Genomic DNA, 27,624 nt, shown 5'->3' with positions numbered 1-27,624 from the left:
TTCTCTGAGACACTTCATTGGTGTAGATTTTAAATTACAAGCCCGATGTGATACCCTCAAATACAGTTCTTAAGGAAGATTAGTTACAAACAGTTATCAGTACTTTCAAATGAGAGGAAAAATTACATTTCAGTAAAACTGGATAAACTTTTTACGCATGATATAACAATCCTTTCATCACTGGATGGAATTACTCCAATTCATGCAATAATTTACTATTACATTTTTTAAAGTTTCCCTAATTTTTTCTAAGTGAGATTTCATGCCTATTTTAAGTCAAGATATTGATATGCTCCTGAGCTCACCTCACCACCTCTGGGCAGTGGTGAAGATATCCTTGGTTTCTCAAGACATGACTGGGAGCCCTGACTAACAAGGTATTATCTCAACTTTTTCATTATAATGTGAAGGTTCCTAGGAAATCCCAGGTTTCAAAAAAGTGGCCTAGGTTGCAAACATAACATCAGAGATTATATAGGACTCTCATGGTGACCTAAAAAGGTAAACAGGAGGGAAATTTTGACTTCTCTTGATATAAAATTGGCTAAAATAAGGATCACCAAATTCCTGCAACTAGAAATTATGAGGGTAGCACAGAAGAGGTTTGTCTATGACAAGGAGGCTCCATACAGTAGATCTTGTGAGCGGCTTTTATAGAACCACTTAAGATAGTACCGTGGACAGATTACATATTTTATATACAATTTGAATACAAAGTCTTAAAATTTATATTACATCATTAAAATAATCTTCTAATAAAATCAGCCTTAAGTATAAGGAATCTAAATTTCAGTATCTTGTTCACTTCTAAATAAATATCTTTGATCTATAACCATTCGAAATATTACAGTTTATAGTGACATGATAAAGACAAGCCAGACAGTATTACAAGTAAAAACAAAACATCAGTTTAAAAATAAACAAGCCCCAAAACACACTGAGGTGAAATTATAGAAAAATCAAAACACTAGTACATAATAATTAAGTATTTAGCATTGGGATAACCAAATGCATGCTTAGCAACACACTTTCAACTTATAAAAAGCCCTTTAAATTCATATAATCTAAATAAATAAGCAAAAACACAAAGGAAAGTACTGTACCAGCCAGTAACAACTAGAAAGCAATTTCTCCCTTTTTCTTTCAAATGATCCTAAGAGGAAAAACAGAAAATAATAATCACTTGCTAAAAAACTATAATTCATGTTTTTTGTTTTTTAAATGCTGCCTGCGATATAAAAAGTCAAAGCAAGGCTTCCTAAATGTTAGGCCACCTAACTGACAGATTTAAATAAAAATCATACTTTTGCCTATTTAAGGTATGATTGAATTTTCACTTAATGACCCCACAACAGAGTCTAAATCAAGCCCATGATATGAATGCATATTAAAACACCTGAATGCATGATCTGTTAATACTGAATTATATATGGTGATTTAATTTCACTTGCCAAGGGACTGGCTTACTTTATATGACCAGAATTAAGACATCTGTAGTAGGGATTTTATATTTATGTCCATATTCTGGTTTTTAGATTCTCAGAACATAATAGATGCTCAATGTGTTTGCTGAATCATGTTGATTTCAGCATTCACCACTTCAGGAAGCACTGAGTCCGTGATCAAACTGTTCCTGAGACTCAGGGGGAGCTCTTTAATTTTGCCTTCAGGCCTGTGATTAATTTCTGGCTAGTCAATCAATTTAATTGCCACAGATCTGTCACAGTTTCTCGTTTCAGGGCCACCATTTCTACAATTCATCTATTCTACAGCTAAGCCTTCTTCAAATATTTGTGCCTGCACATCACAGTCAAGTTAAAAGAATAAAGATAATCTCTGTTACTCTATGTTGGATATTTGCTTATGAGAACTGCTTGAGATACATGCGTGCGCGCGCGCGCGCGCGCACACACACACACACACACAGCCATTTCACAAATGGATAGCAGAATCTGGAAATAATACAAAAGGCCTAAATTACATAGCTCCCAAGGGTAACTAAAAAATGACATTGGAACCATAAGGAACTCTGATTATAAACAAACTTATTGCATGATAGCTAGAAGCAATGCCTGTAGACCAACAAATCTAAACCAGAGGTGTCCTTTAACCATTAGCTTGACAGGAGCTAGAAACAGTGTGGTTACAAGACTGCCCAGCATAATCTGCTCAGTGTTCCTCATTGCTCTAAGAAGCAGTGAAGAGATGGATACCTCTCTAAAGATCATTTCTTCATCCATGATGGTTACATCAATATCACCTCATTATGTAGATATTCTAACAGATGTCCTCTGGATTGCCATTTAAAGTTGCTGTTTTGGGTATTCTTGGGTCCTCATTGGGGGTTAGGGGGAATGTTTCAGAACTCTGAAATAAAAGCTGTTTAGAAAGTTTCACATCTTTCATTCTCACTGCCAATGTGACTGTCCCCCTTGAGTGTTGCTAGGAGAGGTAGATCCAGTGTTTCAGTTCTGCCATTCCCTGGAGTAACTTGGTGTAATAGAAGTCCATGTTGTCTGCAAAGTCTGTACAAACAGGTGACTCCATGTCGCCAAAAGTGCAGTATAATGCAGTTCCTCCAACACTAAGGAAAACTGTTGCTATGCACAGCAAGATCAGTAAAATACAAGAGCCACCTCCAACTTCATCTGCAAACATGAGAAGAGAGTGAGGTTAAATTGTCATTAATGGAAATCTTAGCATCTGCTGTCTCTCCCCTGATTAAGATAATAGGATGTTTCGTAGTTAAAACTCTAGAATCAGGGCTTTTAGACAGAAAACACGTGCATCTACAAACCCCACAAAGGCCTACCTATTAGTTACTACAAAAATTCATATTTGTGGAGCTTGTGAATGCTGAAATTAAAACCAGCTCATTTGTACAATGAACATAACTTCCATCAAAAAAGACGAAAAATGGCAATATTCCTCAGATGGTGTAATGATGTTATTTTAGAATATACACTTTGGCTTTAATTACAATGTCTTTGAAGTTTATGTCATGGGACCACCTTGAATGAAAGTCAATTTTATGTAACACAATGAAAATGTCTTTGGGTGGGATCCCCTTTGCATTCTAGTCATACTCATTTTTGTTCTTATTTAGTGGGACAGAGAAGTTCTAAAAATTGTTATAATTTCTTCTTATTTTGCTTAACAATTTTGGCAGGCTTGTTTCTAATAAAAATGTCCACATTGGTCTTTCTATATTGGGGAAAATAACTATTCTTTGGTTGAAAAATCCTAATGATATTTATAATTAAAGAAAACTAAAAATATTTTGGGAAGACTAAATAATTTTAAATCTTCAGCACAATGAAGGTGAATATAAACTTTTTTGGGAGGTAAAGTGGCAGTATCTATTAAAATTTAAAACTAATTTATGTTCTAGCCTGGACATGTCTAAGAGTGACACAAGGTTAACTGAATGCAATGCTGAGACCCCTGGGAAAAACCAGGACTGTCTCGGGCCAACTGTGATATATGATCTCAACATTTAGTCCAACAAATCCACTTTTAGGAATTAGCTCACAGATGAGCCTAATATGTAACAACATATGTACAAATTTGTTCACTGTAACAGAATCTGCTTAGCAGAATGATGCAAATAACCTGGTTAATCATGTTACATGGGATAGTTTAATTATGAGATATTTATATAATGGAATATTGTACAATTATTAAGCGGAATGAAGTAAATTTAGGAAATGTTCTTTCACAGAAAGATATTCAAGATTCATTGGGCTGGGGTTGTGCCTCAGTGGTAGAACACTTGCCTAGCATGTATGAGACACTGGGTTTAATTCTTAGCACCACATATACATAAATAAATAAATAAAATAAAGGTCTACTGACAACTAAAAAAATATTTTAAAAAAAGATTCATGGTTAAATTTTAAAAAGAAGTTACCTAGCAGGATATATAGAACTCATATAGACACATGTACACACACATATGCACATATATACACAGAATATGACTTGAAAGAATGATAAGAAATTCCAAGCAGTACTTAGGGAAAGGGGTAAGAAGGTTGTGGGACTCATACTTTTTACTTCATTACTGTCTGAATTCATGATTAGCATATATTATTTCTTGAAAAATAAATTTTATAAAACCTAATTGATACAAAATACCCTTTATATGAAAGATTTTACAGTAATATATGAATATATTCTTCTTATAAAAATTTGAACATAAAGTATCTAAGTCTAAGGATCTGTCCCTTTTTCTCCTACAATCATATTCTCTTCCCTTCTCAGAGTTACACACTGTTAAATATGGTATGCACCTTTCTAAATCAGATATATCTAATTTTAGAACTTTTATACAGATAGTATATGTAATCATATGGTTCTTTGATTTGCATTTTTAATTTTTTTTTTTTTTTTGTACCAAGGATTGAACTCAGGGGCACTCAACCACTGAGCCACATGCCCAGCCCTATTTCGTATTTTATTTAGAGACAGGGTCTGAGTTGCTCAGTGCCACACCATTGCTAAGGCTGGCTTTGAACTTGCAATCCTCCTGCCTCAGCATCCTAAGTTGTTGGGATTACAGGCGTGTGTTATCATGTCCAGCTTGCATTTAAAAATAGTTCATTTTTTGTTAGTTTTTCTTGGCAGTGCTGGGAATGGAACCCAGGGCCTTGTGCATACTAGGAAAGTGCTCTACCACTGAGCAACACTTGCAGCTCAATACAAATTTTAAAAAAGTAGAATTATATCATTGACATTGTGTTTTTTAAGTTTTGGTCAGTTCGAGCTTTCTCTTTCTTTCTTTTTAAAATATAATTCCCTTTCATGCGCTTATTTAATGCGTATGCATCTTTCCATATTTATCTTCATTATCATTTATAGTCAGCCCTCCATATCTGTAGGTCCTGCATCTGTGGATTCACTAACCACAGATGGCAAATATCCCAGGGGGTTGGGGACCAGTTTGTATTGAGTATGCAGACTTTTTTTCTCATCATTATTCCTTAAATAATACTGTATGTCAACTATTTACAATGCATTACATATTATAAGTAATAGGGATGAGTGAAAGTATACAGGACGGTAAGCACAGGTCATATAGAAACACTATGCCATTTACGTAAGGGATTTGAACATCCACAGATTTTGTTCAGGGATCCTGGAACTAGGATGATTGCATTCATATACAGTACAAATATCTGAGCAGTTTAAATGTTTAAAAATACTTCTTCTGTTTGTTTTATCTATATGTACTAAAACAGTTTAGAGCCATGCTTTATAATGTGAAAGTCATGAGCTGCATGTGGCTGTTGAGAACTTGAGATGTGGCTGGTCTGAACAAATATGCTATCAAGTGCAAAAAATGCATACCAGATTGGGAAAATTCAGTGTGAAAAAAAAAGAGATGAAAACCCATTTTTTTCAGATTGCTCACATGTTGAAATAAATATAAACTTTTTTTTTCCAGTGGAAATGGGGATTGAACCCAGCAATGCTCCACCACTAAGTTGTCCTCTGCAATCCTTTTAATTTTAAATATTGAGACATGATCTCATTAAGTTGTTAAGGCTGGCTTTAAACTTGTGATCTTCCTATCTCAGCCTCCCCAGTAGCTGGGATTATAGGTATGTGCCACCAGGCTTGGCTACAATTGATTACTATTTAAACATAGCTATTATAAAATTTAAAATCACATGAGTCTCACATTATATTTCTAGTGAATAGAGATGATTTAGTGGAAGAAGTGATTCAGCAGAATAACTTCCTTTCAGGAAGCTTTGGCAGAAGGTGAGGCTTATTCCTAAGCACTATGTAAGCTACACAGCTTTGGAATAAATCATTACCAGCATCAAACATTTACACAAAACTTTCATAACTGTAAAAATGACTTCATATTCATTGTCAGATGTTTTTCGGTTCTCATAAAGGCAGAGATGCAAATGCTATTCTTTTTATCTTTAAAGATGATGAATCTGAGTCTCCCAAAGTTAAATGACTTGGTCTGGCTACTAAGTGAAATAGGAACTGAGATCTACAAATCCAGGTTCCTCCTAAGCAGATTTAGTATAAATTAGCACAAACAGGACCAAGCACTTTACATGGAGACGATCTTGACAGTGAAAAGCAAGGTGCAAGTGAGGGGTTAGAAAAAATTATTTCAAGGCCCCTAAAAGCTTTATAGTTGTTAAGAGTTTAAAGGTTCTTGGCCATTTTTCCACTCTTGTTTATCTGTGTTTCAGGTAAGTCTATTTGAAACCTCAAAAGGTAGCACTGTTTGCTAGGGCAACCACCGTAAGCATAAGCCCAGGAGGGAAAAAAATCAAACCATAGTAACAGTGTTAAATTGTTGCTCTTGGGAGACACTATTTTCTACAAAGTGAAGAAGGAATTGCTGAAAAGAACATACTCGTGATTCATAAATACTTTTCACAATTAAGGAGGAATATTAATTGGCTATTGAATATTAATTGGCAAGCTTGTTTTGTAAAAAAAAAATGCTAAAGAAAGAAATGAAGTCTCAACATGGTGGATTATCTATGGAACAGGGAAACCATGAATTGAACTTCTTAACTTGCTTACTTATTTGAGCAAAATGCTTCAAAATAATTTATGAAGATGGTTTGAATGTATATTTTATACTTTTCCTTCTTAGCAGATAAAGCAACTAAGTTCATATATTCTTTTACCTATTCTGTCAGCAAACATCACATCATATAGTAATTGATTCTTCCAGCAAACACTGACTGTTAACAGCATTAGAAAAGTGCTCAGCAAGGGCTGGGGGTGTAGCTCAGTGGTAGAGTGCTTGCCTAGCACATGTGAGGCATTGGGTTTGAGCCTTAGCACCACATATAAGTAAACAAAATAAAAGTATTATGTCTATCTACAACTAAAAATATTAAAAAGAAAAGGGCTCAGCAGTTTACCTGGATCCAAATTATCATCTATTTCTTGGAATCTCACTCTTCTCTTAGATGATTTCTGCTGCATTTGGGCAGGATGATCTCCTACAGTATCATTCCTTTTCTTTAATATAGAGACCAACCCTTCAGCAGGAACAACCTGCCAGAGATCAAAGAATGATTTGTTATATTAAGGTGGGATATGTCAACAATATTTTACATGTTGTAAAAAGGCTAATTCAATTCAACAGATATTTGAATTTTTATTCAGGTATATCCAATTCTTATGGGAAAAAATCATAATCAACATATAACAGAAAAAAATTTTCAGTTCCATGCAGGTAGCTGACAAACACATAAGTCCAAATCCCTGACTCCTCTTCCTGACCTGGGACTGACTCCAGGAACCAGCAGGAGACCTCAAGAACTCCATTAACTACCTTGCTTTGTAGTTTAACTTCCCCTTAAGTTATCTGTACATGATCACTTACAGCCCTGGTTGCTTAATGCTGGTTTTGCTTTATACTGAATGCTTAAACTCCATCACAGCTCTTTTCATTCATCAGTAATTTTTAAAAAATAAACACATGAGACTTAGAAAGTATCCAACATCAAGCTTTTAACATCAAATGAGATTTATCTTCAATTCCTCTGAGAAAGTATTCATTTACTAAATAAAGCTCTATATTCAAAACATATTAGGGACATCTCTAGAACTTCCCTCAGAGCCAGTCTAACATAGATATATTATTTTATATACAGAGGTCGGCAAACTATGGCCAGCAGGCCAGAGAATCATTGTGTATTTTTATAAATAAATTTAACTGGAATCCAGTCCAGCCCCTCATCTACATATTGCCCATGGCTGTTCTGGGGATATAATGGCAGAAAGGTAGTTACATCAGACCATTAAGTCTAAAATATTTACAATTTGACCCTTCATGGGAAAAGTATCCCAACACCTCTTCAGGTCCCCACCACTACCCTTTTCTATGTTGCCTTCTAGTTTTCACCTGGGCTACCTCTATCCTGCTTATGTTCTATTTCTTATTTAAAAACAAAAACAAAAACCCTTGCCATTTAGGAACTAAAAACTCCAAGATGCGGTGAGAAAGAAGAGGATCAGTAGGAAAGGCCAGGCTGGGAGGCAGAAGGCCTTCACATGGGCTCCTGGGCAGCAGACTTATCCACAGAAGTTGACTTGTGAGTTACCTGCTTGTTCTGAGCTACAGGTGATGACATAGGTGGCCATTGTGGGCCTAACACTGTGGATGTCAGCAACTTGCTGGTATCAGATCACTGTAAGCTGAGGATTACCTGTCATGTCATTTATCTGATCAATGCCATAAAATGCTTAATATGATTTCCAGCTCTAGCCAGCAATCTCTGATAATGTGCTATGCATAAACATTAATGATTGTATTAGGTCTTTTTATAACTCAGGGCTTTTAGGGGTAAATAACTCCAGATAGTCTTCTACAGGCTTTTCTGAACATGGATCTACGGAAACCATAATGTCAAAAAAAATCAATATTCAGCAATTTATTCTTTTTATAGGAGATATATATTTCATTTGTCTTGTTCTGAGAAACCTAAAATACTTTAGTGACATTAGGAATAGTCTTTAAAAATCTTTCTTTATAGGGCTGAGGATGTAGCTAGCTCTAGCATGTGAAAGGCCTGGGGTTCCATCTCCTTCTCCCTGACACACACAAAGTGTCCAATCTTTCTTTACAAAGAAACAATATCAAAGAGCTCCTTCAGGGCTGGGGATGTGGCTCAAGCAGTATCGCGCTCGCCTGGCATGTGTGTGGCCTGGGTTCGATCCTCAGCACCACAAACAAACAAAGATGTTGTGTCCGCCAAAAACTAAAATAAATAAATAAATATTAAAAAATCCTCTCTCTCTCTCTCTTTAAAAAAAAAAGAGCTTCATAAATAAAGAAAAATTATTTTATAAGCATCGTGCTGAAACTGAGAGGGAAGAAATTCTGAAGAGAAATCTTTCTAAAGAGCAAGGGATGGAAAATAGAAATTAATTTAAATTAATACATTAATTTAAATTAATTTCTATTTTTATAGTACTAAAGATGCATCACTGAAGTTGGGCACGGTGGTACATGTCCATAATGCCAGCAACTTGGGAAACAAAGGCAGGAGAATCCCACATTTAAGGCCAGCCTTGGCAACTTAGCAAGGCCCTGTCTCAAAAAAAAAAAAAAATTTAAAAAGACTGGGCATGTAACTCAGTGGTAAAGAGCCCCTGGGTTGAATCCCCAGTATGGGAAAAAAAAAAAAAAAAGAGGGGACTCACAGAGTCATTCAATACCTACTTTCCCATAAAATAAATATGTACATTTACCAAAAATGAATTTACCTACTGTGGGAGTTTTTGTTTTGTTGTGCTTTTTTTTTCCCCTTCACATTTTTAAATGTGAAGGGAAACTATAATGCATTATAGTTGTATATATTGATGGAATTTGTTTGTTGTGCTTTTGAAATAGGGGTCTTTGCTACATTACCTGAGCTAATCTTCAATTTCTGGGCTCAAGTGATCATCCTGCCTCAATTTCTTGTGTGGCTAGAACTACAATCACCTACTGTACCATGCAACAGAACTGTTTTTTGTTTTGAGTAGTACTGGGGACTGAATCCAGGGCTTCATCCATGCTAAGTAACGGCTTGACCATTCCCTCCATTCTGAGAGCTTTTAAGGTGCTCTTTTAACTTTGAAAAAAATTTTTTTTTCAGATTAAAAATAGTTCTAAGGTGTGCTATTACTTTAATTTTATCTTTCTGATATGAATTTTGAATCCATAAAAGCAAGAAATAAGCACAAACAATATTGTAAGTTGAATAAATGGATATTGACAGACTAAGAAAAGCTCTTAAAGTCCTCTGGAAAAGCACAGAAGGTACCACCTGGACCCAGAGCTGGCCTGATGCAGCAGCTGCTCAGTTCCTACCTTAGCTCTGCTCAACTTGTGGGGTGTTTTGCTATGGAAGCCATACTCTTAACGCACACAAGCCTGATCAGGCAATCCCACCTTATTCACTATATGGGCAGCAATGAACTTGGGCAACTTTTTTTTAAAGAGGAAAGAGGCAGAGTATGAGAAATTACAGTTGTGAGTTGTGTGGGATGAATCAACATTTTGTTTTGACTTGTCCTTCCCTTCATCCGTTAATTCTTCGTTAAAAAATCTAACCACATATTTTCTTTTTAAAAAAACCCTATAAAAATCTTTTGTTTCAGGAGGGCCTGTCCCACCTGTCCTAAGTGAAGAAGGGTGCTCTTTTCAGGGATATTCTCTAGGGTGTTTTCTTTCCCCCCTAACTGTTTTCTGGTCTTATAGATGAAGAACAAAGGAGGATGGGACCAACTTGAGGCAAAAAGATGTCCACCAACCTGGAAACTCTTAGAAATCAGGAGGTATGACAGGATTTGTCCTTTTTCATTTTTGCAAGAGCCTGGGACAGAGATCTTAGACCTACCATCACACAAAATTCCTATTTGCTCCATTGGGACAGAGAAAGAAACTACTTTGGTGGGCTTGCCTTATTTCCACGGTCAAAGGGCAAGTAAGCCCAAACAGGGTCATGGTCTTGGCTTACGGTGTCACTAAAGTATGCCAAGGTTTTCTAAAGAAAATAAAATATTGATTTAGGATGCACTGCAATGTGTCTCTTCCAAATTATTCCTGAAAAAACATTTTTAAACCAGGCTTGGTGGTACATGCCTATAATCCCACCTATTCAGGAGACTGAGGCAGGAGCATTGCAAATCTGAGGACAGCCTGGGCAACTTAATGAGAACTTGCCTCAAAATAAAATTTAAAAAATATTTTGTTTTCTTTTGCTGTTGTTACTATAGTGTCAATATTAAAAGATAAAATAGATTGATTTTTGTAGGGCTGGGGATTGAACCCACCACTTTATGCATGCTGAGACAGATGAAGAATCTTAAAAAGCTCAAAAACAGCTTTAAAACTAAATTTCTCATTTCAATTAGCAAACTGTTTCCTACCCAAACAAAATATGCTAAACCCTTCTATTGAGAACAAAAAGGATGTCTGCACCATAATTAATGTAATTGTTACTGGTGGAACTTTATGAATAACTTCAGAGCTTTAAAAAAATCCATCTGGCTGAGTCCTCTATATTTGCAAATCAACTTGCCCTCAAAAATCAATGACCACCTTACGCAGCATTTTCAGAATGAACTGGTTATAAAAACAAAATTATTTTGCAACTCTACTGGAATAGTAATTCCTAATAGGATAAGGAAAACATTCAGAACGGACTGCTGTTAGAGTAAACACATTCATTGCTCATGAGATTAAAGGAGAAAACAGATATCAAATATTATTTTAATGATATAGGGTTAACTTAATCCAGAACCTCCAGGCTGGTAAATTTTGAGCAAAAACATATGCTTGGTTTCCAACTAAACTGACAACATTCATAAATGGTATTAGTATATTATAAATACCTTAAATGCCAATGATTTTTCTGCAGAAGCACTTTCAAATTTACATCTAGCTTTCTTCCCTAAAAAAACAAGTGATGTGCTGGGAGTATAGGTCCCTGGTAGAGAGCTTGCCTAGCAAGGAAAAAGCCCTGGTTCTATACCCAGCAGCACCACAAACAAACAAACAAACAAACAGACAAACAAACAAACACCTGTGATTGTCTCTGCTTGCTCATTTAGTTTTAGGTACCACAGTGAGAACTATAGTGTATCCTGTGTCTTTAGATTACAATACCGCGTTCAATCTTCACAACTCTCTTTTATAGGCCTTATCAGACCCATTATACAGATGAAGACACCAAACTTAAAAGAGCTTAAGTAACTTGCTTAAGTTTGCATTGCCCAGTAACTAGCAGAGTTTGAATATAAATTCAGGATTAAATCTCTTGCCATTTCCCCAATGTGAAAAGATCTTATTTTCTAAGACTAAGAAAAATTTGCTTTGTGTCATATATTTTTTTAAAAAAAGATTTACTTGTTTTCTTCTTCTTTTTTAAAATATTTATTTTTTAGGTATAGATGGACACAACACAATGCCCTTATTTTTATGTGGTGCTGAGGATAGAATACTGGGTCCCGCCCGTGCTAGGCGAGCGCTCCACCACTGAGCCACAATCCCAGCCCCTCTTCTTCTTCGTCTTTTTTAAAAATCTTCATTTATTTTTATGTGGTGCTGAGGATCGAACTCAGTGCCTTGCATGTATGAGGCAAGTGCTCTACCGCTGAGCTATAGCCACAGCTGCGTGTCATATCTTTTGATACAATTAAAATAGGATGAACAGAACTTTCAAATAAAACTAATGAGTTCATATCTTTGCCAGAAATTCTAATCTTATATATTTCCCCATTTCAGATACTTAAACTAGGGAATAGGGGTTGTACCTCAGTGGTAGAGTGTTTGCCTTGCAAACATGAGGCCATGGGTTTTACCCCTGGTATCTCTCTCTCTCTCAAACAAACACACACACACACACACACACACACACCTTTTTTTTTTTTTTTTTTAAAGGAGATATTTAAACATATGGCTAAACTTGCCAATCTAGAGACATGGGGAAATGGGTGATTAGATAGAAAACCTTTCATGGAAAGAGATTAATGTCATGGCCATTACTATAGCAAATTAAAAGAAGTAGTGACAGCTGGATCCAGGTGTGCCAACTACATGAAGGAAAAACCATCTTCAGAAAGAGCAGGTGGTCAAACCCACAACCCTGAATTTTAGAGCACTGCAATAAGGAGAAAGTGCAAAATAGGAAAAAGACAAATTATGATGAAGTGAATCAGTGTGGAATTTGGAAAGATTATGGTAAGAAGGAAAGAGTTTTTTGTTTAAAATAAGGAGTTTCATTAAGTAAATTTCTAGATTAGGCATTACTTCATATTTTTATAATTTGTTTTGCTTGCTTAAAGGGACAATTTAATAAATATTAAGATAGGAAAATAAATGGTAAGAATGTCAGCTACCACCCACTTTTTAACTTCCATAAAGTTGTTTAAAAAACTACCAGTTAATGGGTCTGGGATTGTAGCTCAGTGGTATAGTACTTGCCTCACATATGAGAGGCACTGGGTTCAATATTCAGAACCACATAAACAAATAAAATAAAGTTATTGTGTCCATCTACAACTAAAAAATATAAAAAATTAAAAAAAAAAAAAACAAAAACTATCAGTTAAGTTACTTTATATCCCCTTACCTTGTGAAATTACTTGATAGCCCTTGCCAATATTTGAAACTACATTAATTTTATATGACCTTGTTTATGTGTCTCTCCCTCTAGAAAATAAGTTTCATGAGAGTAGGGACTTGATCTGTATTCACTACCCTCTCTCCAGTTTCTATTACATAGTAGGTGCTCAATAAACATGCCAAAGAGTAAATAAATACACAGATGAAGAATTTACATAAGGACAGTATCTAACATACTTCTTTGAACAATGTAGGTTTTCCTTGAAAATTATCAAAACAATCTATTTTCAAAGGTTATTTATTGTTGTAAGTGAACTTGGGGGGAAAAAAAGCCTTATTGGATGTAGTGGTTGTTATTAACAATGGTCTATGTTGGTTTTATAGTGATATAAGATGTACCCAGCAGCATCCTTACCCTTAAGGAGTCTGCAATTTGGTGCAGAAGACAATAAGTGTCTTCCTATAATAACAAGGGAAGATTACACTGGGGACAAAACTTTATGGGAAGTATGCCCCTTCCCTGAGTAGAAATTCAGATAAGGGGCTCGGGATGTGGCTCCAGTGGTAGCGTGCTCACCTGGCATGCATGAGGTGCTGGGTTCGATCCTTAGCACCAAATAAAAATAAAATAAGGATATTGTGTCCACCTAAAACTAAAAAATAAACATTAAAAAAAAAGAAGTCTAGATAAATAGTTCCAAAGGTCAAACATTATGAACTTCAGTGACCAAGGAACATGGCAGCAGTTAGCACCTGCTGAGAAGTCACCAGGAGCCAGGTACTATGCTTGGCACTTTGCACACTAAAAAGGCATGAATAGACGTTAAGGGCTGGAAAGAATCAGATGTAGGAAGGAGGTTCACCGCTCCAGGGAAGAATGACGTAACCTGGAAGAAGCAGGGGCAGCCACATGCAAAGTGTATATGGAGAGCAGAGAGGAGACAAGTGACTGCAACACAGGCCGAGACCTAGGCTCAGTAGCAGATGGAGTTGGACAGGTAGAGTGGACCAGATTACCAAGAGTCCTGAATGTCAAGTCAAGAAGCACAGCCTGAAACTACCGGGAGCCATGGGAAGGGGCTGACAATGTAAAAACTGGTTTAGAACAGGAGTTTAAACAGGCTTATCGGGGCTAGGGATGTGGCTCAAGCAGTAGCGCGCTCGTCTGGCATGCGTGCGGCCCCGTTCGATCCTCAGCACCACATACCAACAAAGATGTTGTGTCCACTGAGAACTAAAAAATAAATATTAAAAATTCTCTCTCTCTCTCTCTCTCTCTCTAAACAAACAAACAAACAAACAAACAAAACACAAAAAAACAGGCTTATGTGTCAGATTGAGACCCTTGGATGTATTTAATTTAATTATAGAGTGCTTCAACTTCAAAAGTGAATCTTTCTAGACAAGGCATGGAACCCTCCCTGTCACTCTACATTTAAGTCATTTCATTTACCTCTATTACCTAGCTGGGCCCTTGGGTATTAGTTTGGGACCCCAGGTTTATACAGTTAAAATGTAAAACCATTTGAGTTGGAGAGGTAAAATGAAGGATGGGGCAAAATGTTAAGTAGCCATTGAAAAAATTCAGGAAGAAGATATAAATTTTAAAAAGTAATTAAAATGGAAAAGGAGGTGGGTTCAAGAAACCTGACAATTAAGACATACATTAAGTAATTAGAACACTTAAAGAGTAAGATAAAAATTGAAAGGGAAAGATGACACCATCTGGCCTAAATTAAGAATGGGCAATCCCTGGGTCTTCCCCTGGGGGCTCATTAGACACCTACATAAACCCTGGGTCAACCATGCTCCATAAACCCTTTTTCTCCTATTGTAAGGAAGCTGGACTTAACCTGCTGCCTTTGAAAGAGCTACTCTGGGCAGAACCACAAGGATCACTGTTTTAACGCTTTTCTTTTCTCTAAGACCCATGAAACAGTTACCTATACAATTTCATAAAGCCCTATTGCTTACTGTTAGCTATCTTAACTTGGTGAGAGAACCCTAGAGCAGCTAATCTTAAGTAGTTTCCCTGATCTCAGTGATCTAGGCAAGAGACAGCTACCTCAAGTAAAAGGCATCAGGGATGAGGAGTTCACAGAAGCCACTTTAATTGGATAGCTTTGCTGAAGACAAACCCAACCACAATTTTGTGCTGTCATTTCTCTCTCCCACTAGACAGTGCCAGGTTACTTCCTCCTCTAGATTTTGTTGCGCTCAAGAAAAACAGACCCTTCAGACATCTAACTAAATGCTGTTAATCTAGACAAAGACTAAGGAACATGAGCTGCCCTCTCCCAGATTAACAGATTTCTTAAAGTCCTAAGCATTAGCAATGTGGTTCTTCCACCAGCTTTTAGAAATAACAGGATCATTCAAGAAAAATCATTTGGATCTGAATCATTTAATATAAATACATGTCATCTCTATAAGTAGATTGTATACATATGTATTAGTGAAGAAAAATGAATAGTTTTATTTCCATATGACATATCATATCTGTTCACATAGGGATTCTCTGAATTATATACTGTTCTTCATTTTTGTTATTTCTTTTTCTGAGATAGAGTCTCTCTATGCTGCCCAGGTTGGTCTTGAACTTGTGAACTCAGGTGATCCTTCTGCCTCAGCCACAAGGGTAGCTGGGACTACATACAGGTATCTTGCACACACCGGTTTATTTTCAATGTTTTAAAGACAGACTCATCCTGTAGTCCCAGCTACTCTGGAAACTGAGGCAGGAGGATCACTTGAGCCTAGGAGTTTGAGGCCAGCCTGAGTAATAGAGATCTCAACTAAAAAATAATAATAATAGTTATAAAAAGAGAATAAAATCATGGAATTTGCAGGTAAATGGACGGAGTTGGAAAATATCATGCAAAGCGAAGTCAGCCAATCCCAAAAAACCAGAGGCCGAATGCTCTCTCTGATAAGTGGATGTTGATCCATAATGGGGGGAGGGCATGGGAAAAATGGAAAAGCTTTGGGCAAAGGGGAGGGAGGAGTGGGAAGGGGACATGGGGGCAGGAAAAATGGTGAAATGAGATGAATATCATTACCCTATGTACATGTATAACTGCATATATGGTATGATGCTACATTGTGTACAACCAGAGAAATGAAAAGTTGTGCTGCAGCTGTGTACAATGAATCAAAATGCATTCTGCTGTCATATATACCTAATTAACATACATTAAAAAATTTTTTAAAAATTCAATATTCAATTTACATGTCACTTATTTAGCAAAACAAAAACCTCCCTTACCCTCACATATGTAACAATCTACAAAAAGACAGGAAAGCTGAGTGAGCTTTTATTGCTAGTATGGGGCTGGGTCATCATGCTTCCTTGAATTTGCATAACATATTTCTGCTATCAAATTTTTTTCTTCCTCTTTTATTTTTTTGGTGCTGGGAATCAAACCCAGGGCCTCACACATGATAGGTAAGCACTCTATTACTGAGATAAATAGTTTCAAATTTGATGCTAGCCACTCCCTGTAATTCTCATGCTAGAGGATGGAAAAGCTGCAGAGTTTAAAGCAAAGATCCTTCCAAGTACCAGAACCACTCAAATCAATGATTTATTTGCATTATTAGTTTCTGGGCAAAGGGGTCTTGGATTCTGACATTAAAATAATCTTGTCAGGGGCTGGGTTGTGGCTCTGTGGTAGAGTGTTTGCCTAACATGCATGCACTGGGTTCAATCCTCAGCACCAAATATAAATAAAATAAACGTATTGTGTCCACCTACACCTAAAAATATTTTTTTAAAAAATCATGTCAGTATATCATGAATATCACAATAAAATTTCATCTTCTGTCAAAACCTCAAGATACTAAATGCAGGGCTGGGGATGTGGCTCAAGCGGTAGCACGCTCGCCTGGGTTCGATCCTCAGCACCACATACAAACAAAGATGTTGTGTCCGCCGAAAACTAGAAAATAAATATTAAAAAATTCTCTCTCTCTCTCTCTTTAAAAAAAAAAGATACAAAATGCAGAAAGACAACACACTTATAATCAGACAACTGTTAGATTATAGGCTTCATCTGTGCAATATCCTTACCTGTATTTTTAATTACTGCATTTGTAATGGTATAAGACTCGTGTAAAATTTGCTCACAATATTACTGAATAAAAGAAGTTTCTCCCTTTTTTTGTTTTGAGACAGGGTCTCACTATGTTGCCCCAAGTTGGCTGCAAACTCGTCTCCATGCCTGACCTTATGAATAACTCTCTAATTTGCTATCTAATACTGCATAAATGATAATTTTTTTCTTAAAAATCTATAAAATGAAGCTGGATGTGGAGGCACATGCTTATAATCACATCACAACCACTCAGGAGGCTGAAGCAGGAGGATTGCAAGTTTGAGGTCAGCCTCAGCAATGTAGCAGGACCCTATTTCAAAATAAAAAATGAAAAGGGCTGGGCATGTAGCTTAGTGGTAGAATGACCTTGGGTTTAATCACTATCAACATACAGACACACACAGACATACAGACACACACACACACAAACACACCTATGAAATGAGGATAAATGCTTTTGATGTTTTTTTTGTTGGGGGGACCAGGGATTGAACCCAGGGGTGCTTAACCACTGAGCCACATCCCAGCGCGCCCCCTCCCCCCTTATTGAGACAGGGTCTTGCAAAGTTGCTTCGGGCCTTACTAAGTTGCTGTGGCTGGCTTTGAACTTATGATCCTCCTGTTTCAGTCTCCCAAGTTGCTGGGATTACAGATATGTACATTGGCATTTTTGGTGTTTTTTTTTTAAATATCTTTTTAGTTGTAGATGGACATAATACCTTTATTTTATTTATATTTATTTTTAATTTATATTTATTTATTTTATTCATATTTATTTGTTTATTTTTATGTGGTGCCAGGAATTGAACCCAGTGCCTCAGGCATGCTAGGCAAGCGCTCTACCACTGAGCCACAACCCTGGCCATGGTGCTTTTTTATAACAGTGGAGACTACACTATTGATGATAGATGTCATTTTTTTCTTTTTTACACAAAAAAGATAAGCAATACATCAGATATTAAGCTATCATTAAGCAAAATTATTTGAGTTTGAGATATATTTACCAACCCTAGAAATGTTTCATCTATGCATGTCACTATATTAATAAATTAAAGTAATAGAGTAGCTCAGTGGTAGAGCACTTCCCTAGCATGTGTGAGACTATGGGTCAGATCCTTAGCAATACATACACACACACACACACACACACACACAAAAACCCACAAAAATAAAATAACAGAGTTGTTTTTAGTTCTCCACAAACTTTTGTGAAATTTATTTTATTTTTATATGATGAATCTAATAGTTTAAAACAATACAACAAAACAAGTGCTTCCACTGGGCTGGCAGTGGTTATCAAAACCAAGTTTAGCCAAAGCTGAGCAACGCAGAAAAACAAGGGACAAGAAAAAAGGAGAAAACTAGCAAAGAAAGAGCATACCAGTGTAGTCTACCCAAAACACAGAGGTAGGAAAAGTTTGTAGCCAGTGAGGTGCAGAATCACTGATGGGGGAGAAATGATAGGGAGATTGGGAAACAGAGTAGAGGACTGAAAAAAACAAATAGCAATATGTGGAGATGAGTAAGCTTAGGTGCCTTAGTGGCTCCCAAGGGCATGAAAATTACTATTCCAATGTTTAGTTATTAAGAAACTATGCTCACAAAAGGAGGGAAGCATACACAATATTTCAGAAACAACTGTAGTAAAACTAGCCAAATGTGATAGCCTAAAGATAATACAGAAGGCTAAGAACTGTATCTGATCCCTCACTGCATCCTCAGCACTAAATAGAGAGCTCTTAATAAAATTTTAATGCTTATTTTTTAATTATAGGTGGGCACCATATCTTTATTTTATTATTTTATTTTTATGTGGTGCTGGGAATCGAACCCAGTGCCTCACACATGCTAGGCAAGTGCTCTACCACTGAGCCACAACCCCAGCCCTCTTAATAATATTTTACTGAAAGCAAAACAAAGTGTTTGAATTAAAAAGTTATATGTTTGTACTTAAATTTTAAAAAATAGGATTTAATTTTTAATTTAAAAAATTAGGAATTAGGGCATAATTCAGTGGTAGAGAACTTGGGTTTGATCCTCAGCATCAAACAATAAAATAAAAAAATTTGTAAGTTGCACTGATAAGCAAAAAAACCCATTGACCTGGATATTTTAATCCAAACCTTCATTCTATTTATTTGTTTGTTTATCTATTTATTTATTATATTTGTAGATGAACTGCATTTTTTTTTTTATGCAGTACTAAGGATCGAACCCAGTGCCTCACACATGCTAGGCAAATGCTCTGCCACTGAGTTACAGCCCCAGCCCCAAACCCTCATCCTTAAGGATTAAGATAACAGTAAGCATTAGTGATTTTTAGCTCTGAAACTTCAAGACCTCCTCTGCTGGCAGTTACATTTTACTAAAGCATACCTCTCAAAATAGAGAAGGGATTACGGTAGACAGAAAGCAAACATTTAACCATCTATTTAGAATCATCAAAGGAAAGTAAACTAGTGTTGCTAATCATGTATCTTTTGGGGTCCCTAAAATAGCCTAACTTAATAGTGCAATAGAATTTTAGGAAAAGGGGTCATTTGGTATTAATTTCCCAGAAAAGACAACCTTGAGCCTTAAGTACATATAACTTCCACTGCTAGCTGCTATTTTAGGAGGAAAAGAGACACTGTTTTATGAGTTTGAGGAAGGAATATGCCATTTAATACGCAATAGTAACTCAATAATTTGCTAATTCCCTGTACCAAAGATCTAGTTAAAATAAGCAAGACAGGGCTGGGGCTGTAGCTCAGTGGCAGAGCACTTGCCTAGCATGCTTGAGGCACTGGGTTTAGTCCTCAGCACCACATAAAAATAAACAAATAAAATAAAGTCATTCTGTCTATCTACAACTACAAAAAAAAATTAAAAAAAATAAGCAAGACAGGGGCTGGGGTTGTGGCTCAGTGGTAGAGCGCTTGCCTAGCATGTGTGAGGCAATGGGTTCAATTCTCAGCACCACATGTAAATAAATAAAATAAAGGTCTATCAACAACTAAAAAAATTTTTTTTAAAAATATTTTTTAGTTGCTAATGGATTTTTAACTTTGTTTATTTATATGTGGTGCTGAGGATCGAATCCAGACCTCACATGTTAGGCAAGTGCTCTACCACTGAGCCACAACCCCAGCCCCTAAAAAAATTTTTTTTAAAAGTAAGACAATAAATATTGTATCAAACACTTTATCATAAACACTATTGAGCTGTTACTTAAAAATGACTTTTAAAATTGTGGTGAAATGAATGATTGATGAATGAACAAATAAAAAAATAAATAACATAAAATTGCCATTTTAACCTTTTTAAATATACAATTTGAAATGTTGTATAGCCATTACCACTATTTCTAAAAACTGTCATCACCCCAAACAGAAACTCTGCATACATTAAGCAATATTAAATAATTTTGTTAAGAGAAAATCAAGAAGCAAAACTCATAGTTTGTGGACAACTAGTTATAAATTACAATCCAGTGGTCTGGTTAAAATAAACATAAAAATGAACAGTAGAACAAGTGCTTTACTAAAATCTACCTAATTTTGTCAAAGGGAAAAAAAAAAAACTAAGAAGAAAAACCATACTCTGGAGAATTGACTAAATGGCAACAAAGGAAGCTAGTAATATAATAGTTAAATTACCTCAGAAAGCTTTTCACAGAATTCTATATTTTGTTATATACTTTTGCTTTGCTACTTTTAAAATTTTCTCTGAGGTCATTTTTTCAATGATAATGCTAAATTAAAATATAACAGGTATAAATGGAACATAAAGCCAATATGAGAAAAAATTAGGGTTAAGAAAAAGAAAGTCGGCTCGGATCCTAATTTTCAGAAAAGCAAGCAGGTTTAGAGAGGAAAAAAGCAACTTCAGGAGACTGGTGAAATGGTAGAATCCTTTTGGAACCAAGGCAAAATGATTCCACTATTCCCATCACAGCAGCCTTGGTGAGGGGGCGAGAGTTTTGGTATGGCTTTTATCTTTCCTTTTTCTGAACTTCTTTATTGTACTATCAAACAAAAGAGAATGGTCACCTTTCCTTGACCTTTTTTCCCCCTCCCTGTAACTTAATAGCTTAAAAATTTATCTACTACCTGCCAGTCTCATTATATTTTAAAATGCTTCCTTCATCCTGTTATACTGTTTTAGAGAATTCTAAAAATATATTAACAAAAGGAAGAAACTATATGTAAGAGTACATACTATATGGAACCTTACAGACATATAAGAAGAAACATAAGATTTCCTTAAAGAATATGACTATTTGTCTTCATCATAATTCCTGGGTATGCCAAATAAAAACCATAAGACTATTTAAAAAATCATGTTCATAATAATACTCATTGTATCTGGAGACATGCAATATAACTTATTAAAATATAAACATAATGATTACAAGTTATCTTATTCAATACGTACAAAAAATAAAGATAGTAACAAGTGCTGGAGTTGTGGCTCAGTGGTAGAACGCTTGCCTAGCATGGTGAGGCACTGGGTTCAATTTTCAGTACCACATTTAAATAAATAAATAAAGGTCCATCAACAACTAAAAAAAAAGATAATAATGATAAAAAGCTCATTAACTAAAAAATCTCCCTCATGTTTCAAACCATGTTTGAAAACTTAAAAAAAAAAGCAACATTTTGTACATGTATCAGCTTTTAAAATTTCATTTTACTTTATCTCTAATTTACCTCTGCAATCTCTATCCTTTTGGCAAGATCATCAAGAGAAAGACAGCTATCATCAGAAGGCAGATTCTCCTGTAGACTGTAGGATGCTTCCTCAGGAGAAAGATCTTGAAGGAGATCAGAGTCCTCGTCTTGGCTGTCTTCATAGGAAAGAGGATTTTCAGTATCTTTTAAGCATCCTTCCAAAAGGCTGTTCAAATAGTCTTCTGTTTCCTTATTGACTTGGTCTTCCTTATCTCCCTTTTCCTCAGGGGCCATATACACTTCTGGAAGCAATGTACTTAAGTCAGATATTTTATTATTTTCACAAAGTACATTCTCTGAGCCTTCAGAGTCAGTCTGGCCCTGTGGCAATTTTCCATCACTGTCTGTGAGATCAGGTTGCTGCAGCTCATTTAATTCATTGTTCTCAGGCTGGTCCTCTGGCACCGCCTCAGAAACATCCTGAAGGGGCAACTGGAGTTCTTTCCTTCGTGACTGTGAATATTTTCCCTTGGAATTCAACACAGGACATGATATATGATCACAGCCTGGTAAGATCAATGGTTCTCTCACTGACTCACCAGAAGGTAACACCTGAGGGTCTTCAGCAATGCCCCCTGTTTTAGCCACATCTGGTCGGTCCTCTGTGGCAGCAGCCTGCAAGCGTCTGTCATTCTCACAAGCATTCTCTGAAGAGTCTGGCTCTGACCTGCTCCAGGCTGTCTCGGAGGGCTGGGTGTGGAGCTCCAGCGTGGCTTCAGTGCTGCAGAGCGGCTCCGTGTGGTCCTTTCCTGCAGTTACTGGAAGGCTTGGGGAATTTGCCTGTCCATCCATCTGATTACAGCTGGGCCTGCTTTCCTGAGGCTCTTCCGTATGTTGGCTTTCTTTACTTGGTTCCATGCCAAGACAAGTATCACTCTCTAAAGAAGAAAACAAATAAACTGTTTTAAAATTCCAAACAATGCTTTGTATGGAAAGGAAGAGAAAGGATGTATGAATAAAATGGAACACAATATTCTAACCTCTCAAATACAAATTCTATCTGTTGCATTATAGTGTTCTTAGAGAAGACAATCCCAAAACATTCAGTAAATAACCCTTTACATATAAAAATTAACAGACATTATTCAAAATCATGTTAAGATGAATATTTAGTTATCAATATAATTGAAAAAGTAAAAACCTTATTAACTTAATACCCTTAATAAATGGTATTTTGAAATTGCAACTTCTTAAAGCAGGGCAGCAAAGGGTAGCAATAAAAGAATATGTTATTGGGCTGGGGATGTGGCTCAAGCGGTATCGCGCTCGCCTGGCATGCATGCGGCCCGGGTTCGATCCTCAGCACCACATACAAACAAAGATGTTGTGTCTGCCGAAAACTAAAAAATAAATATTAAAAAAATATTCTCTCTCTCTCTCACTCTCTCTTTAAAAAAAAAAAAAGAATACGTTATGGGGCTGGGGTTGTAGCACAGTGGTAGAGCACTTGCCTAGCATGTGTGAGGCCCTGGGTTTGATCCTCAGCACCACATAAAAATAAATAAATAAAAATAAAGGTATTGTGTCCAACTGCAACTAAAAAATAAATATTAAAAAATTTTTCCTTCATAATATGACTGGAGATGTGGCTCACACCAGTCTAATTCCCAGTACCCAAACAAAAAATACATTAAAAATAATAAAAAAGAACTAAAGTAAGCTGGGCATGCTAGTGCATGACAGTAATTCTAGGGATCTGGAAGGCTGAAGCAAGAGGAACAAGTTTGAGGCCAGCCTTAGCAGTTTATCAAGATGCTCAGCAACTCAGTAAGACCCTATCTCAGAGTAAAATATAAAAAAGACTGGGAATGTATCTTGTATATCACCCAAATCAATCCACAATACCAAAAGACAAAACTAAAACCAACCACCCTCCAAAAAACCCCTCAAACACTGCCCAAAACCAAAAAACGACAAAACCATAAGTGACTGAAAAGTTACTGAGTCAGTCTAAGAAGTCATGCTGAGTGGGAAGTGAGTTTACCAACTACCATGACTGGACAAAATACAACTATTTTAAGTACTGTATCTAGTGAACTGAAATATCACTTTAATGGTAACAAATACTATCTATAGGTCCAATGTATTTACAAAGTAATGAGAAAACAATTATTCCATCTTTAGAAATACAAAACATCACATACGCACACAACACACACACACACACACACACACACACACACATACATAATGATGCAAAAGGCAAGAATTCCACACTACATTTGAAGAGTCATCCCCATTGCTGACATTTCTCTTAAAAACACATTGTTTTATCAGGCTGGGGCAAGACATCCTCCTCCAGGACTTAGTCCCCACCCCTTCAAAAATGGTTGTTAATAGGATATCTGAATCATTGAAGCCTTTGATAATCCCCAATTCCTACAGTTTACTCATGCTGTGGGAAAACAAAACAAAACAAAACAAGAAAAACATGCTGTGCTCAATTAGAAACCAGAAGTCCCAGGTTCTAGCTGAGAAGCAAAGCACCCAGCTATTGTCTTTAAAGTTGGTACATCAGTTTCTCCATCCACATGCAGCCGTGCAAAGGCCAAGCTAGTGCTGGGCAGCAACCAGTGCAGAGTCTCAGATTCTAAAGAGCTGTAACAGCACTCTTCCTAATGTGTAAGATATGGAGACACGTCCACATTCAAACTAGGTGGCTATTTGGGGATTCTCCCCGCCCTTTTAAAATGGTTATAAAGGTTATTTTACTATGGTTTCTTATTCAAAAATGTAGAAAACAGACAGAAAGAACAGAGTATAGTAGGGGTGACTCAAGGCATTATCTCCCCCTTGTCTCAAAAGGGAAAAGAGGATAGAGATTAAAAAAAAATTAAAAAGTACTTTAAAAGAAGAAATGGCTACTTGATGGTAGCATCTTATATCTTCAGGGTCACTCACCCAAAACAAACCCCTCAAACCACCTTACACCTCCTTTTCAATATGAGGACTTTCAGGCCCTAGAACATAAACCTTGGGATATACATTAGTAGTGAAATCAGATGCCAGGGGGAAAATCACCCTAAAACTTATTTATTTTTTTTTCTAAAGTTTATTTAGAAAAAAGTTTCTAAAAATCTTTTAACAAAAGGCATAGGTTGATATAAAATATATCATAAATGTTTTAGAAGTATATATATACAAATTATACGTTAGTGTGTGTAACAGTGTATAAAACACAGGAGAGACAAGGATATATTGCTATAAATAAATTATCAATCCTGGGAAAGCTGGGAATGGAACCACCATTTGACCCAGCTATTGCACTTCTCGGACTATTCCCTGAGGATCTTAAAAGAGCGCACTATAGGGATACGGCTGCATCAATGATTATAGCGGCACAATTCACAATAGCTAGACTGTGGAACCAACCTAGATGCCCTTCAATAGATGAATGGATAAAGAAAATGTGGCATCTATACACAATGGAATATTATGCAGCACTAAGAAATGACAAAATCATAGAATTTGCAGGGAAATGGATGGCATTAGAGCAGATTATGCTAAGTGAAGCTAGCCAAGCCCTAAAAAACAAATGCCAAATGTCTGCTTTGATATAAAGAGAACAACTAAGAACAGAACAGGAAGGAAGAGCATGTGGAAAAGACTACAGATAACAAAGACGAATGGGGGGAGAGAAACGGAGAGAGAAGGGAAAGCATATGGAAATGGTAGGAGACCTTCAAGGATACATAAAATTACAAGAGGCTATGAGGGGCAAGGGGGAGGGAAAAAAAAGGGAGAGAATTGAACAACAGCAGGGGAGATAGAGAGGGAAGATGGGAGGGGAAGGGAGGGGAGGGGTGATAGTAGGGGTTAGGAAAGGTAGCAGAATACAACAGACACTAATATGGCATTATGTAAAAATGTGAATATGTAACAGATGTGATTCTGCAATCTATATTTGGGGTGAAAATGGGAGTTCAAAACACAATTTGAGTCTAATGTATGAAAGATGATATATCATGAGCTATGTAATGCTTTAAATAATCAATAAAAAATTAAAAAAAAATAAAATAAATTATCAAAACACAAAACTACTATCTATCTAGATTTATAGAAAGATATCTGATAAAGTCCATTCAGTGCTTGTTTTTTAAACAAAAAAGGACATCTAAATACACCAAAAACAATTCCATTTCAGAGCACTTTTGTACAATCTTTTAATATTCTGTTAGACACATAAAACCGCCTGCTGAAAACATGAAAATACTTTTATGTTTTTACAAGAATTTATATTTTATATTATCTACTACTGGGTAACTAAAAATGGAATTACATCATAAAAATTTTGCTTTGGTATTTTTTCTACAAGAGGTGTAGACACAAAAATGTTCAGATATAACACCGAACAAAATATTAAAGGAAATAGGTATCTTTTACATTCCTCCCTAACTTAATTTAAAAACATACCTGACTCTTTGGCTGTAGCTCCTCTTTCCTTTGGATCTTCAGACACTATTAACCGTGTAAAGCATTGCCTTCCCAGGGTCTTTTCTATAGCTGTTATCTAAAAATTTTAAAACATCAACCAAATAAAACACACAAAAAAAACATTTTTGGAAACTGTTGCATTAAATTAGAAACCTGAAATAACTTGAGAAATGTTTCTTTATTTTCTAAAACAGTCCATACAACAGACATGTGACAATATTTTCCCAATAAATATTTTCAAAAGAAACAAACTTACCTTGTGTTTGGATAAAAGAGGACTGTAGAAAAAAGAAAGAAAAAAATTTTTTAAAGTACAGCATGCTTCCAAACAAATGTCACTGAAATGGCTATAAAAAAAATACAGCTTCTATGGATTCGAATATTAGCACAGAACATTTCCATAGCTGAAACATTACCACAGGGTTACATAGTTCAAAGTGCAGCTATATCATGTGTTAAACTCCTTAGGTAGCCAATTATTATTGAAAACCCCCAAGGAAGCTATAAATGCTAAAATCCAGAAGTAAAACAGAGTGTTAACCTTTTGCTAATAAGGTACTTAAAGACAATTTCACACACATTTTTAAAATCTCAGTTTATGTCATAATCTAAAATAGATTTTGGCAAAAAATGATTTGTTAAAATTATCCATGGAAACAAATTACCAGAAAAGTAACTTTTTAATATTAAATTTTAGGTAATACCCAACATAATGGGATATGAGTATATCTAGCAAAGGCATGAACAAAAATGCATAGCCACTTTATAATTCATAATGTTCAAAAACCAGGAGCAACTCACAGGTCTAGGAACAACACAATGGACAAGCTATTGCACAGTCATAGAGTGAATCTGCACACCAGTAAATACAGTAAACTTCCATTACATGCAACCACGTAATGCGACACAATGCTGGATACAGCAATTCTTATTTATGCAATATCACTGATATGAAATTACAGAATAGGCAAACAGTAGAACTCAGATAGTGGTGACCATGGGGGGGAAGGTGAGTATAGAGTTGGTACTCGCATGATGGAGCATTCTGAGAGGTGGTATGTTCTGAATCTTGGATCTTTCTCTGGAGTGGTACTCATGTAGACATACATGTATGTGGAAAAAAACTTATCAAGCTTGTATGCTTAACTATCTATAACTTGAGAATATTCTTTAATATTAAAATTATGAGTAATAATTTGGGGCAATTATCTAAAGATACCACACTCATATTATGCTCAAAATATTTGTTTATTAAATACTTAAAACATTTGTAACATGA

The 27,624-nt window shown here is 36.0% G+C and overlaps 1 protein-coding gene across 2 annotated transcripts in view; it reads right to left on the bottom strand.

Moving 5' to 3' along the window:
* Window positions 1-636: 636 nt before the first annotated feature.
* CNST (consortin, connexin sorting protein) overlaps window positions 637-27,624 on the bottom strand; it is a 104,451-nt gene continuing 77,463 nt past the window's right edge. For both annotated transcript variants that reach the window (XM_081300181.1, XM_081300182.1), the window contains exons 7-11: window positions 26,602-26,623; window positions 26,325-26,421; window positions 21,891-22,789; window positions 6,906-7,041; window positions 637-2,648 (exon numbers count right to left, since the gene is read on the bottom strand). In XM_081300181.1, the coding sequence (XP_081156307.1) occupies window positions 2,443-2,648; window positions 6,906-7,041; window positions 21,891-22,789; window positions 26,325-26,421; window positions 26,602-26,623 (1,360 nt within the window). In that variant the 3' untranslated portion in view covers window positions 637-2,442. The remainder of the gene's footprint in view (window positions 2,649-6,905; window positions 7,042-21,890; window positions 22,790-26,324; window positions 26,422-26,601; window positions 26,624-27,624) is intronic.

Source organism: Spermophilus citellus (genome assembly GCF_964194105.1).
Source record: "Spermophilus citellus genome assembly, chromosome: 6".
Taxonomy (NCBI): domain Eukaryota; kingdom Metazoa; phylum Chordata; class Mammalia; order Rodentia; family Sciuridae; genus Spermophilus; species Spermophilus citellus.
This window is presented reverse-complemented; position numbering and strand designations above follow the sequence as displayed.